The 16,737-nt window shown below is 42.1% G+C and overlaps 1 protein-coding gene across 2 annotated transcripts in view; it reads right to left on the bottom strand.

The window, feature by feature from the left end:
- The window catches only part of trabd2b (TraB domain containing 2B), a 385,425-nt gene that overhangs the window by 155,704 nt on the left and 212,984 nt on the right, over positions 1-16,737 (bottom strand). For both annotated transcript variants that reach the window (XM_039735542.1, XM_039735543.1), the window contains exon 4: positions 3,050-3,224. In XM_039735542.1, coding sequence (XP_039591476.1) covers positions 3,050-3,224 — 175 coding nt within the window. The remainder of the gene's footprint in view (positions 1-3,049; positions 3,225-16,737) is intronic.

Here is a 16,737-nt window from a genome sequence, read left to right as displayed (position 1 = left end):
ACGTGCCTACTGTCCCGCCCCAACTCCTCCCAGAATATACGTCGATATGCAAATCAATATAAATAGCCTTTAAGCTCAGAGTTCTGTGAAAAGGCAATGACAAAAGCACGGGGAAGAATTTCAGCGAATACCAAGTGGAGGCAACGAAACACGTACTATTTGTTGGTTTAAATTGAGATATAAACAACTAAAGGAAGTCGATCGAGTGACATAGAGTGTCGGAGAAACTGAAAAGTTCAAGTTCACAAAGTCGCACAGTACCCAAAATAAAAAAGAAGTTGTCAGATATCAAAGTCGCCGTGAAAAGGCGAGTCATAGCCCACCGTCTGAGTGTCATATGAAAGCTTATTAGGGTACAGAGAAAACAAAAATAGGGACACAGTGGGAAAAAAGCACGAAATGTCAACTTTAATCTTGAAATTTCCACTTTAATCACATAGTTTATTTTGTCATTAAAGTAGAACATCATAAACTTCATCTTAAAATCGTTTAATTAACCAGTTTCTCAAATCACATCGTAGTTAAAGTAGCACGTTAAATGCTTTGTTTTGTATTTGATCTTCTATGTGCTCTGTGTGTGTGAATCACTACTTGCTTCTTAAACCGGCTTTCTCTTCCTCCGACACGACACAGAATCCATTACATTCATGATAATACAGCTCTCTGAATAATTAAAATACCGAGATGTACACGTGACATCATTTTCATGATGATTGGAATGAAAGCATGTTATTAAACATGGGAACACGGTGGCACAGTGATTGTTCACGTCTCACGCAAGATGCTTGCTGCGACATGTGTGACCTTCGATGAAATAATTCATTGTAGCAGGGCTGTCTCTTTTTCAACCGTACTAATCTCCAATTCCTGTCCTTAATTTTCTTTCTCCAAATACCCAATCGCCACACAATCAGCTCTGTAATAGACGTTAAGCCATCTGTAAGCTTAGAACGCTGATTCTTCAAAACTTTTAAGGAACATTGAAATATCTTCGTAGTACGCGTTTAATCATTCCACCCATCTATCCTTCCAGTGTCATGTCAGCCCCAGCAAGAATACAGAGCAAGGCAGGAACAATCCATGAACGGAGCGGCAGCTCCTCGCTAGCGCTGCGGCACCGTGTCCTCACATGTTTAATTATTAACAATATAGATTATTTAAATTAAGTTAAAGTTTTATCTGTATAATATAATAAACATATTTTGCTGCATTTCATCTTAAAAATGATATCGTCATCATATGTAAATCCGCGCTTTATAAAGTGGCTCAGGTTGTGCGATATTATAACTGTAGTGTAAAGTTTACAGTGAGGTGATTGTACTTATAAGTCCAAACAGTTCTACAAGGAGCACTTGATGGACTGATTGAGTGCGTTTAGAGTTCTTGGGATGAAACTGTTTGTGAACCGCGAGGTCTGTACAGGAAAGGCTCAGAAGTGTTTGCCGTGTGAGAGCAGTTCAAATAGACTGTGCGCATGGCTGAGGCAGCGTGTGCCTGATGCTGTATCCCAATGATTCTCTTTCTTCTCAGCTGCTGTAGAGCTGTGATTCACACTCAGATACAGTGATATAAATACTCCGAGTTGTGCAGTGAGAGTCATATGTAGAAAGATGATCCGATGTGGCAACCCCTAACGGGAGCAGCTGAAAGAAGAAGAAGAAGGTGCAGTGAGAGTAACAACGCTAAAGCAGCTATGGTATTTGGAATACTTTGGCTATTCACTGAACCATTATATTGTTATAGGTTAATTACAATCAGATGCCGTAAACTAATAAACAATATGCGGTTCATTTCAGTGTATTTATAAAGCCGCGTCAGGGATATGGATCTAAAAAAAGAAAGGGTAACCACACAGGAACAGTAGCACTGCTTTGACGCTGGGTGCCGCCAGTTTGCAAAACCGAGCGGAAAACTTGCGTACAAATGTACGTGGCCTTTACGCCAACTTTAGGTTTTATACATTGTGATTTGAGCGTGGAAACGGGAGTATGCAACATTTTTGTGCATACACAACATTTATACTTGAGGCCCCTGGTGACTTCTCTTACAACAGTAGCAACGTGGAAAAAAAGTAAAATAATTGCAATCGGGTGCAAGGACAGATAAGACGTCAGCCCCCTAAGCACTGTTTACAGTGTGGCAACTGTCAATGCTCATGGCAGGGGAAATGTGGAAGTCACTAAGCCTTGCGCTGTGGAAGACTACAATAATACAAGGGGCGTCCCAATCGTGCGGGTCAGGCACTGACATTCTACCATCTCGTGTGAGTCAGAGCTGAAAAAATATAAGAAAAGTGTGCAAAGAAACACACGTCAACTGTCCCAAATGTGACATCAGGCTGTGCGTTGTCTCAAAACATGTCGCACGATGGATAGGATACTGAATCCGTACACCAGTGGGCACTTGACAGCCCATTGCTACTCTATTTATGCTGACATCTTAGTAATTACATGTAAGAACATTTTTTTACAGTTAAAAAAAATGTACCATTTGTTGGCTCGTTTCTCTAAGGGTAAACACAACGCTAAGGAGGTTAAAGCTGAAAGTCTGCACTCCAGTCTCACCTCCATCACTTCATTTCAAGTCTATTGTGGTGGCAGGCAGAGCCAAAATTAGGAAAGTTGGGTTACTGTCCATACACCTCTGAGCCAGCCTGTAAAAGCAGTTTGCGATGCCTCTGTATTGGATATGCACACCCTGCCCATCAGGGGGCAACCTCCACAGCACCTGCATGCTAGATTCGTCCTCTCACTCCTGCTTTTTCATTCTCACAGATTCCTTCAGGTTCCTGCAGCCAACACAAAGCCTGTGGCCCAAACGGCGGGTCACTCAAAGGTTCTTTGGGCACACATCCCATAGGTATCCTTCTGTCTCCTTTCACTCAAACCTTTTTCTGACTGTACAAGTTGAAGCCACACTACTCCTTCTCTCTGGAATTACCCAAATAACACAAGCCAACAGTTCTAGGAAATCAAGGACAACAAACAGCAGGGTCAACCCGCAGCCAACCAGAACCCCATAAACGGCGAAGTCGCACTGACCAACACACCTGCTCCAAAGGCGAAAAAGAAACCCTGGCCTGGATTCCTCTCCATCAGTGCCGTGACCCGGCGACCCATCCGCTCGTTCCTCTTGTAGATGAGCTCCTGGCGGAAGTAGCTGTCGATCTGCTGGGCAGTGACCTTCTCGTGGTCCAGCAGCGTGCTGTTCACAAAGAGTGGGAGCTGCCAGTAAGAAAGGAGAAGATCAGAATCACGATACTGAAACAGCTGAGCAGGACACGCATTCAAGTTGTATGTGCAGCAGGAGCTCAAAAGACGTGCATCACAGGGGGTCTCTTATGAAAATTCCCAAACAGCAAGGTCAACACTGCCAATAATAATAATAATAATAATAATAAATTCATTTCAATATTTAGCATCTTTTCCATGCTCAAAGTGCTTATGAGATATGATTACATAATAGCGACTGTTACATGTGCATTCTAATAAATAAAACAAAATTCTGTATTTGAATTCATTTTGGTTTAACATGGCACTAGGGTGGGGTAGGAATGCAGCAAGATGGATGAGCAAGAAGGAATTGCAATGGATGGTGAACACAATATTACTAACAGATAGATACTGTACAGCAGCACTTATAAAAATGACTAATGACCTCCTTATGGCAGCTGATTTTGGTTTAATTCCTGTTCTCATCCTCCTTGATCCGAGGGCTGCCTTTGACACTATTTGTCACACGACTCTTCTCAATAGATTATCTTCGATTGGCATTACCCACACTCCACTAGACTGGTTCAGATCCTACCTCTCAGGCCGCACTCACTTTGTTCAGCTTAAAACTTTCACATCTCATCCCACCGCTGTTACTTCAGGTGGGCTCTGTCCTGGGGACCCTCCTTTTCATTATTTACCTACTTCCCCTTGGAAATATCTTTCGTAAATAAAACGATAGTTTCCACTGTAATGCTGATGACACCCAGTTTTACCTCACTAGCAAACCTATTGCTTCCTTTCCACCCTCCTCGCTTACTGATTGCATAGCAGAAATCAAATCCTGGTTTTCTGAAAACTTTCTTAAATTTAATAACAAGTGACAAAACTGAGGGTCTCATCATCGGTACAAAATCAACATTATCCAAATCTGATCGTTTTTCATTTGTTATTGATAATTCCTCTGTCTCCCCAAACCCACAGGTTAAGAGTCTGGGGGTCATCCTTTAGCCCCACATCAACATCATCTCCCGGTCTGCATTTTTCCACTTGTGTAACAGTAATCGTATTCTCCCCCCGTCCCTCACTCCCCACACCACTGCTATCCTTGTTCATAGCCTTGTCACTTCTCGTCTGGATTACTGCAATTCCCTCTTCTTTGGTCTTTCACGTAAATCTCTTTATAAGCTTCAACTGTCATTACCAGAGCCCCCCTCTATTCACCATATCACTCCCGTTTTGCAGCAGCTTCATTTGCTTCCAGTTCAGTTCCGAATTCAGTTCAAATTTCTTCTGTTAACTTCTAAGGCTCTCCACAACTTTGTGCCTCCATACCTGTTCGACCTCCTCCATGTTGCCATTCCCTCCCACACCCTCAGATCCTCTTCCTCCATCCACTTGACTGTCCCCTTTGTCCATCTTATCACTATGGAACTTTGGAACTCACTACCACCTGAGCTTAGAAATATTGAATCATTTTCACTTTTCAAATCTAAACTTAAAACTCATTTGTTTAAAGCTGCTTTTTCTCTTTGATTACAATTGCTCTGTCTGATTTTGACTTCTGTTTTTTACTTTTGTTTATAATCTGTGTTTTGTCTATTGTTCTGTGTCCTTGAGTTTTTAGAAAGGCGCCTACAAATAAATAAAATGTATTATTATTATTATTTTCATTATTAGAGTGTTGTACCGTGTTAGCCATGGACTGATACAGGAGATAGTGGGGTGAAATGACGCCTTTTATTGGCTAACTAAACAGATTACAAATGCAAGCTTTCGAGGCAGCTAAGGCCCCTTCATCAGGCGAGGTGTGACAAAGAAACGGAAAAATCCTCTCGCTTATATTGGGAGAGCAAAGTGAATTTTTTCTTTCATCTTAACAACCTTTTTGTTCAAATGTTAGCAAAATGAATACACCTGAGATGAATTAACCCTGAAAGAAGAGAAAAATGAACTAATAAAATGTAGAGATAAGATAACCATCACTAGAGAAAGTCCTGTGAGGTTTTCTTGAAGTGCATTGTCTGTAAGATACAGTAGGCCTCTGATGTGGTCAGCTGGTCAGTCAGTCTGTTAGTCCACATATCTGCTCATAAAACTCTTGTCTCTATTCAGACCATTTTGTAGAGTGTTGAATTTAAGCATACAGTAAGTTTGTATTCCCATTCTCTACGCTCTCTCTAACAGATAGATAGAGAAATAGACGTGAAAGGCACTAAATAATAGATAGATAGATAGATAGATAGATAGATAGATAGATAGATAGATAGATAGATAGATAGATAGATAGATAGATAGATAGATAGATAGTGTGGCGGACAGCTGGGTCCCATGCCCGGCAGGGACGCCCCTGCTGCATCTGTTCCGGGGGAGCAACCATGGGCAGCTCAGTACCTCCCCCGGGACGATTGGTGGCAGCCTCCCTGGCGGACGGTGATCCTCCAGCCTGTCGCATGGCTCCATGGGAGATGGAGTCCTCCACAGCCTGGTTGGGGACTCAGATGGCCGCTAGGGGGAGATGCATGGAGTCAGCAGCCTGGCTGGACGATTCTTCAGCCCCACCTGGAGGTGCAATCAGGACCAGGTGGTCAAGCACCTGGAACACTTCTGGATGGGTTATAAAAAGGGCCAGCCACCACCACTCAAGGAGCCAGAGTCGGGAGGAGGAGGACTAAGCTTGAGGAGGAGTGGTGGTAAAGGAGAAGAGAGTGTTGGCTATTTAAGTGCTTTTGGGACTGTGTTGGGCCTGTGGGACACGGGGAAGACGTGCCCCATGGTTGAAGAGAAAATATAAGCCTGTGTTGTTGTTACACATGCCTCTGTGCAGGGTCGGGCGCTATATAGCGCCTTTCACAATAGATAGATAGATAGATAGATAGATAGATAGATAGATAGATAGATAGATAGATAGATAGATAGATAGATAGATAGATAGATAGGAAACGTGCTGTATAACAGATAGATAGATAGATAGATAGATAGATAGATAGATAGATAGATAGATAGATAGATAGATAGATAAAGTGCTGTATAACAGATAGATAGATAGATAGATAGATAGATAGATAGATAGATAGATAGATAGATAGATAGATAGATAGATAGATAAAGTGCTGTATAACAGATAGATAGATAGATAGATAGATAGATAGATAGATAGATAGATAGATAGATAGATAGATAGATAGATAAAGTGCTGTATAACAGATAGATATCTACTTTCTGAGCCATATTAGACTCTTACATTAAATCTCTTTAAGTTCTCTGTTATCGCAGCACCACAGATGTACTGCACGTTGGTTGGACATACCAATTAAAATTTCACTGGGCTCTGCACATGTGACAATATGACTACAACAATTACTTTAATTGATGATTTTACATATTAATAAAGAGTATAACATTTAAAAATATACAGAAATGAACAAAAATATAACAAGTGTGGCGGACGGCCAAGACCCTTGCCTGACCGGGGCGCCTCTTCTGTATGTGGTCTGGGGAAGAGGCATGGACTGATGAGTACCTCTCCCGGGATGCTAGATGGCAGCTCCCCTAGGTGGCAGTGGTGCCTCGGATTCCCGCAGGGCTCCATGGGAGAGTGAGTTCTCTACAACCCTGTTGGGATCTGGGGGTGCCACCAGGAGGCGCTGCAGTGGTTCCTGAGCCCATGTGGTTGGTTCTTCCACCACACCCGGAAGTGCAGCAGGAAATGGGTCATCATACACCTGGAGAACTTCCGGGTGGGCTATAAAAGGAGACAGCAGCCACCACTCCGGAAGCCAGAGTCAGGAGGAGGTGGACAACACTTTCCAGGAGGAGTGGTGGAGGAGCGAGAAAGAGAAGGAAAAAGAATTGTGTTTTGGTGCTTGTGTTTGGGACTGTGTTGTGCCTGTGGGAACAGGGAAGCTGTTGCCCACAGGTGAAGAAAAATAAAACATTTATTTGTTTTATCAGTGTGCCTCCTGCATCTCTCTGTGTCAGGTTGAGTGCTCGTATAGCGCCTTTGTCACACAAGATTAAACGGAAAGTGCAGAATCTGACAGTCACAATCCTTAACTTGAGCACACCTCTGCTCCGCCTGCCGCTCCTCTTGCGCTAAATTCCCTATGCTTTGATTTTGAGGATGGAGTCGTCACACTTGTGTTTGTTTTGTGAATTCATTTTGTGATCATCATTTTATCCTCATCTTCAGTTACTGTGGTGCCACAGTACCATTGGCAACATCATGTCATTGGCAACGGTGCCCTGTTACTACCATGTGACAGCAGAAGTTGCACAGCGTGACATTTGGACTTAGTCAGTACAGAAGACAGTGGTGTGTTGTTTCTGGTGTCTGCATGTGGGGATAAATATTTAAAAACCTCAGCATGCGGCAGCCACAAACAAACCCTTTCAAGGAGTCAGTATTTTGGCTGGCGTTTTGTCGCTGAGTCTTGGTTTATACGCTGGCCTTTTAGTCAAATAAAGCCAGCTGGGACTTTACCCACAGTATCCCATAGTTTATAAGTCCTCTCTGCCATCTTCTTGTAGTTTTCTGTTATTTGCTCAACTGCAGCATTGGAGGCCCCGCCCCCTGCGGTTTAACATACAGGAAACAAGAACACCAAAGTCCAAGGCTAAATATTATGGATTTTTTATATTAATTTTGACTTCAATGTTTAGTTTTTTCTCTTCTGTATTAGTATATCAACAGAACAAATCAAATTTCAGATTTATGAAAATCTTCTTTCAAAAATTTAAAAGCATCAAATGTAAAAGAAAAAGTGTATATTTCATTAAATAAGATAACAACTTAAGTAATAGCCCACTTTGAAGTCTCTGGCCCACAGAATGAGAAGATGAAGACCATTTGACTTAAGGAGTGGACTGATGAACTGAAAGAGAAACCAAACAAAACGGGGAAAAGGACAAGCAGACGAGAATGTGTGGGGGACGACGCGCAGACGGGACAGTTGAACCTTCAAATCATCAATTCAAGAGTGAGAAGAACAACAAAATGCAAAGGGCTTCTCCAGCATCAGGGAGGACTTTCCTGAACAGGCGAGATATTCAAGACATGCTGTTAAAGCTCTTCTGATGGATCAAAAAAAAAAACTGGAGGCACGGAAACCTAGCACTGGGCAGCAGATGAGAGATCCACAAAACTGACAGAACTCACAGAAACCACTGGAACCCAAGTCCACCCTTTGAGAGTCCAGAGAGGCCTCCACTGAGCCCTGATCTAAGCATCACTGAGGCTGTCTGGGATGATTTGGAGAGATAACAGTATGTGAAAGTGTGCAGAAGAACTAGGATGAATGGAACAGGAGGCTGAGGACAAGTGACAGAGAGACGGACAGACAGACAGATGGTGGTCCTGAAAGGACTAAGGTAATCTGAAAGGCAAAGGTCACACACACCCAACAAGTTTACAGGGTCCTTACTGTCACATGTACAGAGTCCAGCAAACTTCTTACTTTCCTGCGCCAATCAATTGATTCGATTTCATTATTTTATAATTTGCCACCAATAAATGAGAAGGATTTAGCAGTCATAGTGGACTTGACGCTCTCAACTTCCCATCAGTATTCAGAGGCCATTAAGAAGACTAACAGAATATCACGTTATATAGCGCCTTGACATGTGGAGTACAAGTCCGAGGAGGTTCTGCTCATGCTTTACAGTTAGGTCCATAAATATTTGGACAGAGACAACTTTTTTCTAATTTTGATTCTGTACATTACCACAATCTATATATATAATTCACTAAGGCAAGACACCCATGGAAAGCACACCGGAAGGGGCGTGGAGTCACTAAGCCGCTGACAAGTAAGATACCTATGGCACACGCAGGGAGGAGCCACGCCCACCAACTCCAAGACCATTGGATACGACGACAACTCGCAGAGCCACGCCCACTAACTCGGGCACGACGACACAGAAAAAACGGCGTCATTTATATTCGTCTGTCGTAGAGGCCTCATGTACCTCCGAGTGACCTTGACTGTTCATAGAGGCATGTTTCTTGCGCAGGTGAGTCGCCATATGCAGCGTGTAAAACGGTTCATGAGGGGTATCCCATGGGATCCTTAAAACATTCCTTTACAACTGAGGTTAAAACACAATGAAGTAAGCAGTCTTTAAAAACCGAGTTTTCGTCTACGACGCACGACCGCGTGACCATAGCAAACTGTTTTACACGCTACATACAGCAATTTGCATCCGCGACAAACATGCGTCTTCTTCACTCACGGACAATTACAGGGAGTGCAGAATTATTTTTGAGGATTAATTTTAATATGGAACAAACACAGTGCTATCAGTCCATCCAAAATGTTAATAAACCTGAAACCTGAATGTTTCACAACGGAAATGTGAGTGTGAACATCATCAGGGAATACATATGTGCGCACAATTATTAGGCAACTATTAGTGTGCAGATTTATTATGCAACTAAAGGAAAAATGAAAATTTTCCCATCTCACTTGTTTATTTTCATCTGTTATAGTGAGAATAATAAACAAACACCTCAAAATTTACAAATAAACATCTCTGACATTTCAAAAATCAATCAATCAATCAATCAATGACCAATATAGCCACCCTTCTTTCCAATAACAGTCATAAGCCTTTCCATTCATGGAGTCTGTCAGTTTCTTGATCTGTTGACGATCAGCTTTTTGTGGAGCAGTGACTACAGCCTCCCAGACACTCTTCAGAGAGGTGGATTGTTTTTCTCCCCCGTAAATCTAGCGTTTAAGAAGTGCCCACAAGTTCTCGATAGGGTTTAGGTCAGATGAGGAAGGGGGGCCATGTCATTATTCCTTCATCTTTAAGGCCTTTACTGGCTGGCCACGCAGTGGAGAACTTCGATGCAAGTGATGGAGCATTGGCCTGCATAAAAATCATGGTCTTCTTCCTGTATCACTGTTTGAAGAAAGTGTCTTCGAAAAACTGGCAGTAGGTTTGGGAGTTGATTTTGAGTTCATCTTCAATGCAAAAGGTCCAACTAGCTCATCTTTAAAAATACCAGCTCATACCAGTACCCCACCTCCACGTTGGAGTGGAGCTCTGTGCCCATTACTGATCCACAGGTCCATCCATCTGGTCCATCAAGAGTCACTCTCATCTCATCGGTCCATAAAACCTTTGAAAAAATCTGTCTTCAGATATTTCTTGGCCCAGTTTTGACGTTTCAACTTATGTTTCTTGTTCAGTGGTGGTTGGGTTTCAGCCCTCCTTACCTTGGCCATGTCTTTGAGCACTGAACACCTTGTACTTCTGGGCACTCCAGGTAGGTTGCAGCTCTGGAATATGAAAGTACTGGAGGATAATGGGTTCCTGGTAGCTTCACGTTTGATTCTTCTCAAATCTTTGGCAGCTAATTTGCGTCTTTTGTTCTCAACACGTTTCTTGCGACCCTGTTGACTATTTGCAACAAAATGTTTGATGGTTCTGTGATCACACACCAATATCTTAGCAATTCCAAAAGTGCTGCATCCCTCTGAAAGACTTTTTACAATTTTTGACTTTTCAGAGTCAGTTAAATCTCTTTTTTGGCCCATTTTGCCTGAGGAAAACTAGCTGCCTAATAATTCTGCACACCTTGATATAGGGTGTTGATCTCCTTAGGCCACACCCTCCCTCATTACACAAATACACATCACCTGACGTGCTTAAATCCAATAAGCATTCAAGTTAATACAGCTTGGAGTTGGAATATACGCATAAAAAATGATGATATGGTCAAAATACTCACTTGTCTAATAATTGTGCACACAGTGTATATGTTGCTCTCTCCAGAGTTCCATCTTTTCATTCACTTTCTGTTGTATCCTCAAACCCTCCCTTTTTAGACAACCGTGTCTTTCCAGAAGTGTTCAACCATCAATAAATAATTATGCGGCGTTTGTTATGCCGCGGCTTCACTATTGTGTTGTATTTTGCTCTCTCCAGAGTTCCATCTTTTCATTCACTTACTGTTGTATTCTCACACCAACCCGTTTTAGACAACCGTGTCTTTCCAGAAGTGTTTAGCATTCAATAAATAATTATGCATGACATTGAGCGTGTGTCTACCCGGCGTGGGTAAGCCGTTGAACCCCATTCAGGCTGCAAACCCGACTCATAGGCTCCCACTGGTTGTGTCCCTACCCTTTGTGCACACCCCCACCTTGCTACTACCGTGGTCGGGAGTCTTGGTGGATTATATATAGAAAAGCAGCCAATGACTCAAGTAACGAGTTGGAGGTGGGCACATGAGCGGGCAGTACATACTGAACGAGATTTCAGCAGACTAGCATGATGGAGGGAGCTGAATGGACGTCCTTCTCCTCTCCTCCCGTTCCACACTGAGCGCTGTGCACCCCCATCCCTCTGTCTGGCAGGAGAAGGCGCGATGGCGGTCCTCCAGTTTTCAGTCACGGATGATTGTGTGTTGGTTCGTTCCGTGCATTGTTACAATGTTGCTTTTCTTGCTGATTTATTACATTACCGATTTTTCAAATGTTAATTTTCTCCCTGTGCTTAAAAATCATTAAAAAAACCGGCCTGATCGTGTAGCGTATGGTACGCCGCGCGTTGGCTAGTGAGTTTTAAATGAAACAACTCAGATGCAGTTGAAGTGCAGACTTTCAGCTTTAATTCAGTGGGTTGAACAAATTGCATAAAAAATTGCATAAAAATGCAATTGCACTAAAAATGTGAGGCAACTAAAGCATTCTTTGAACACAATCCCTTTATTTCAGAGGCTCACTCATAACAGTGACAAAACAATTACATTGACAATCATGTTACGTTATTTTTAAAATGTTTCCTTTTCTTTTTCATAGCTTCTTTAACACACTACTTCTCCGTTGCGAAGCGCAGGTATTTTGCTAGTCTTATATATAAACGTCTATGCGTTGAAGTGTGTGTGTCTGTCCAGTCTGGAAGTGAGAGGTGGAGTAAGGCTATGGGCTCCACCTCCGAGGATATCCAAGCGAGGCGAGTACGTCGGCAAAACGAAACATCCGAAGAGACAGTCACTCGCTTATCAGCTATTACAGAAGTGTGGTGAGCACATCAGCAAAACGGTGTCCCTTTTGCTTTTCCTCCCATCTCTAAAACACAAGCGAGACGAGCACGTTGGCAAAACAAAACCTCCAAAGAAAGACAGTCGCTTAGCCGCTAATGCACAAGCAATATGAGCATGTCGGCAAAATGAAACTTCCAAAGAAAGACAGTCGCTTAGTCGTTAATTCACAAGTGAGACGAGTACGTCGGCAAAATTAAACCTCCGATGAAAGACAGTCGCTTAGCCACTAATGCACAAGCGAGACAAGTACGTCGGCAAAACAAAACCTCAAAAGAAAGACAGCCTTTAGCTGCCAAAGCACAAGCGATATGAGCATGTTGGCAAAACAAAACTTCCAAAGAAAGACAGTCACTTAGCCGTTAATTTACAAGCGAGACGAGTACGTCGGCAAAACGAAACCTCCGATGAAAGACAGTCTCTTAGCCACTGTTTTATCTTGGTAGAGTAATATATATATATTGCTCTACTGTCCCCTATTGTATTATTAATATTAAGCCTTAGAATGCCTAATCTCACAGACTTACCACTGTATATAACTTATCCCCACCTTCCCTTCTATATCAATAACCTCAGGCAATTAGATGTAGTAAAAAGACAAGCAGGAGTTAAGTCACACATAAAATATGTCTGTTCAATATGGCTGCTGAGCTGTGCTCTTCATTGTGTTGTCTTCATCCTCACAGGTTAGCAAGAGAGATGCTTCTTTATCATATGTCAGTGAGAGAGAGAGAGATGCTTCTTCATATGTGGGTCAGTCAGAGAGAAAGAATGTGGTTGAGCAAGTACATTTATAGATGTTCTCTCCAATTCCTAGAACCAATAGGATATCATGGTACTTGAAGGCCTCTGAGACAAGCCAATTCCAAACAGCCATACCTCAGACCAATGGGTGAAATAGAACATCTTATCTCCTGCCCCCAAAAGACCATATATTACACTAACCTGGCTTTGTGTGGAGGATGGGGGAAAAGACTTTAACAAAGAAATGCTCATCAAACTGGTTTAAGACACATCCCCCAAATCCTGTCGTAAAATTAAATATGGGGGGGATAAACAAGAATGCCTCTCACCAAGGTACCACTAAATTACATTGGTTTGCCTAAATTATAAATAAAGACATACAAAACATTTATCAAGTTATATGCAAAATCTCACATCACAACACTCCACCCCGATGAATGTTTTGTACAATGTCTTTCAATTGTTTCAAGAGTCTGATGCATAACTTATGCATTGATTGGCAGTATTTGCTCTCCCAGTGTTAAAAGTTGTCCGTGACCATTTGTCCATTGCATATCTTCTTTATTTCAAAGACAATCTGAAGAACTTGGAAGCGCTCCCGATGACTTGTATCTGCTCCGGCTTGCTTCAACTGTTTCTTTCTGCAGTCTTCATATGTCATCAGATCTGGTGGTTCAAAATGAGACAAGTCCACACCTTCCACTAAACTAGCCCACTACAATTTAGTCTATTGTGTGAATTTTTAATCTGTACTTGTTCTCTGTCTAACTGCTAATTAGACGCCTGTCCCAAACTATCTAAGCATATGCAACTGTACAATTAACATCAAAATTTGAAAGGTAACATGCCACAGGTGCCAGTACAACCACTTCTGCCCAAGTGACAGCACATGTGCCACTGCATAAACTGTTCACAAACCAACATTTGTGGCCCCTCTGCACACATTTGGGGTTGACTTAGTTGCCTCTTGTGCTTTCCTACCCATGGTGCAACTCTTGACTGCCATCAGCCTTTACCAGTATAGGCTGGCATCACCACCATGAGACATCAAAGCTATGCAACTCTCATCATTCCCCGTAGGCCACCCCTAGAGTTGTTTGCTCACCATATGCATACTCATTGTGCTAAACACCTCGGTTCAGAATTGGCCCACTGGTCCTGTGCCTGCACCATAGCCGACAATCTCAGCAGGGCTTCCATATTTTCCCAATTAGACTATACCTAAACATCGGAGCCCATATGTCTTGCAAATGTATCAGCTGCACCTGCTTTCCTGAAAAGTTCACCAATTTTCTTAGTATACATTTTCCTTAATATTATTAATTATATTAATTATCCCACTTAATTAATTAATACCCAGAATGTATACTTTATGAGCCCAAAATGAATCCCCTTATTTTGGCATTCCTAACTGGTTTGTTCAGTTTCCACCCTTGGAATATAAATTTGCTGCAGTAATGAACAAACCTTTCCTTTTAAACTATAGCTATTGTGACTAGTCCTATTATTGCATGACTTGTGGACTTGTTACTCACTTAAACCCCAGTAAGTGTCTTTTCTTGCTGTCTCTTCAGTTCTTCTTCATGTCTTTGTCTTTGCTTTTGCTTTGTCTTTTGTCTTTTTTTTCATTCTGCTATGTAGGCAGGTCTGCAAAATGGAAGGTGACAAAGCAGTTTCTGTCCATCTCATTTTCTTGGCTGTCGACCTGGTGCCAAAACTCAAACTTTGCTTCCAGGCATTCATTGGAACAGCTTGGCACTAGTGCCATGCCACTCCAATGTGCCAATGGTAACCCGATCTCCTGCATGGATTTTACTCTGCTAATTGCCTTCACTATTTATTACCTGCACCAAACCAAAGTCCATAAAAACCTTACAATAGAAGTAGCACTATTGCAAAAGGCCAGAAAATTGAAACAGAAATAACTATTTTCCTTTCCTGTCTTCCTGCTACCCTTCTATTTTTTTCATTGCCTGTGTGTCCTTTTTTATTGTATGGTAACTACTACCTGAAAGTGTGGACTGAAGCCTCTCCAGAACCCAAGTTCTAAATCCAGCATCTGCTAAAACTGACCTGTGTTCTTTACTAAAGACCAGCTCACTTTTCTCCATTTTATTGCATGGAGAGTCATAGGCTGTCTTTTGAACAACTGGTCAGTCAGGTTTCAATTACTGAACCTAAGTGTGTGTGCTTTTTAATTACTGCTGGCCCTAGCACAGCTGTTAGGACCTTCACACCCCTGTGCATTCCTGGCTTGCTGCTGAGCTTCCTGCTGCACCATCCCCATCCTTTGTTCTTTGGCTTGTCCTGTTTCATTCAAACCAACTCCTAAACTGGTGCACTTTCTTTCCAACTCAGCCATTCTTGCACTAGCACATTCAGACCTTTCACACACAAGCACTTGAATTCCTTTCATTTCCATTGTTCTTTGTTTTAATTCCACACTTTCTTTACTCAGTATCCAATATGCCAATATCCAGTTCATGCCCTCTAGTCAACAATTGCCATTCACACTCACCAGCTCCTCTGCCTTCTATCTGATCTCTTTGTCCTAAATCAAATTTCAATGCAGCACTGGTTACCTTTCCTAACAGTGGTGAAATATCTATCAGTGTAGCATGCTCTTTAAATACTGGACAGGCCTCAGAATTACTGGAGATTGTGGTGCAGTGGAGAATAAAGGAAGAAAACACCCTTGCTGTTTTCCCTTCCTTTCATCTCTCTCCTTTTCCTCACACTCACATTCCCACTCTTTATCTGAGCACACATCTGTCTCATGTAAGTCACCCACCCCTGTTTTAGGGTTCCAGTCCGATCTGGTTACTGTTGCCCTAACTTTCACCATGGGGGTTTACATTTCTTTTTCCACTTCTTTCACTGCTTTCTACTTTAGCAGCGGATGTTCTACATGCTAACACTTCACAATTATCACACCAACTGTTACATCTTTCAAAACTCTCACTCAACATTCCATAACTTTCACTTTCATTCACTTTGCTATTTTCTTCCTTATCATGATCTTCCTTATTACCAATAATACAAGCTAGTAAACCTCTTATAACAGCAGCTGTCTTCTTTAAACCTGATCTCTGTTTTCTTGCTTTTAATCCTTCCAGCCCCCTTCCATTTTGTGGCACACTCAGCTCAGCTTCTGCTTTCTCTACCTGAACTACAGGTTTCCTAGCTTTAGCCTGCTTCCTCTGCCACTCCACTGGAAGATGGCTGACTTTAAAATGAACTTAGGCATTTCTAAGTCTACAATTTACTCTAATACAATTTGCCAAATTCGTATGGGTTGGCCTACTTTTGCCCCTGTAAGCAAACATACACATACATACACAAAGATTCTAAACAATAAGTACCGTATGAATGACAATGCATGTCCCATCACTCCCTAGCACTTTAACCACTTAAATGCCGTATGAATGACGCATGCATCTTTCACCACTCCCTAGCACTTTAATTAGGGACTCACTACCACCAGCACTAACAAACATGCGGGTGTCCTTGTGACACACATGAAGTCTCTACACTTTGTTGGTTATATTCCATTCAGCAACCAAACAATGTTTTACTTCCACCGCATTTACTTCCACCCACTGGGTGCCCTAAAATTCACATACATAAACAAACACATACATCAAAACAGTATTTGCAAACAGGGTGCAAAACTTGGTTACCCCAAAATCCTGCCGACTACGCCAATTGTTTTATCTTGGTAGAGTAATA

The sequence above is a fragment of the Polypterus senegalus genome, chromosome 14 (genome assembly GCF_016835505.1).
Source record: "Polypterus senegalus isolate Bchr_013 chromosome 14, ASM1683550v1, whole genome shotgun sequence".
Taxonomy (NCBI): Eukaryota; Metazoa; Chordata; class Cladistia; order Polypteriformes; family Polypteridae; genus Polypterus; species Polypterus senegalus.
This window is presented reverse-complemented; position numbering and strand designations above follow the sequence as displayed.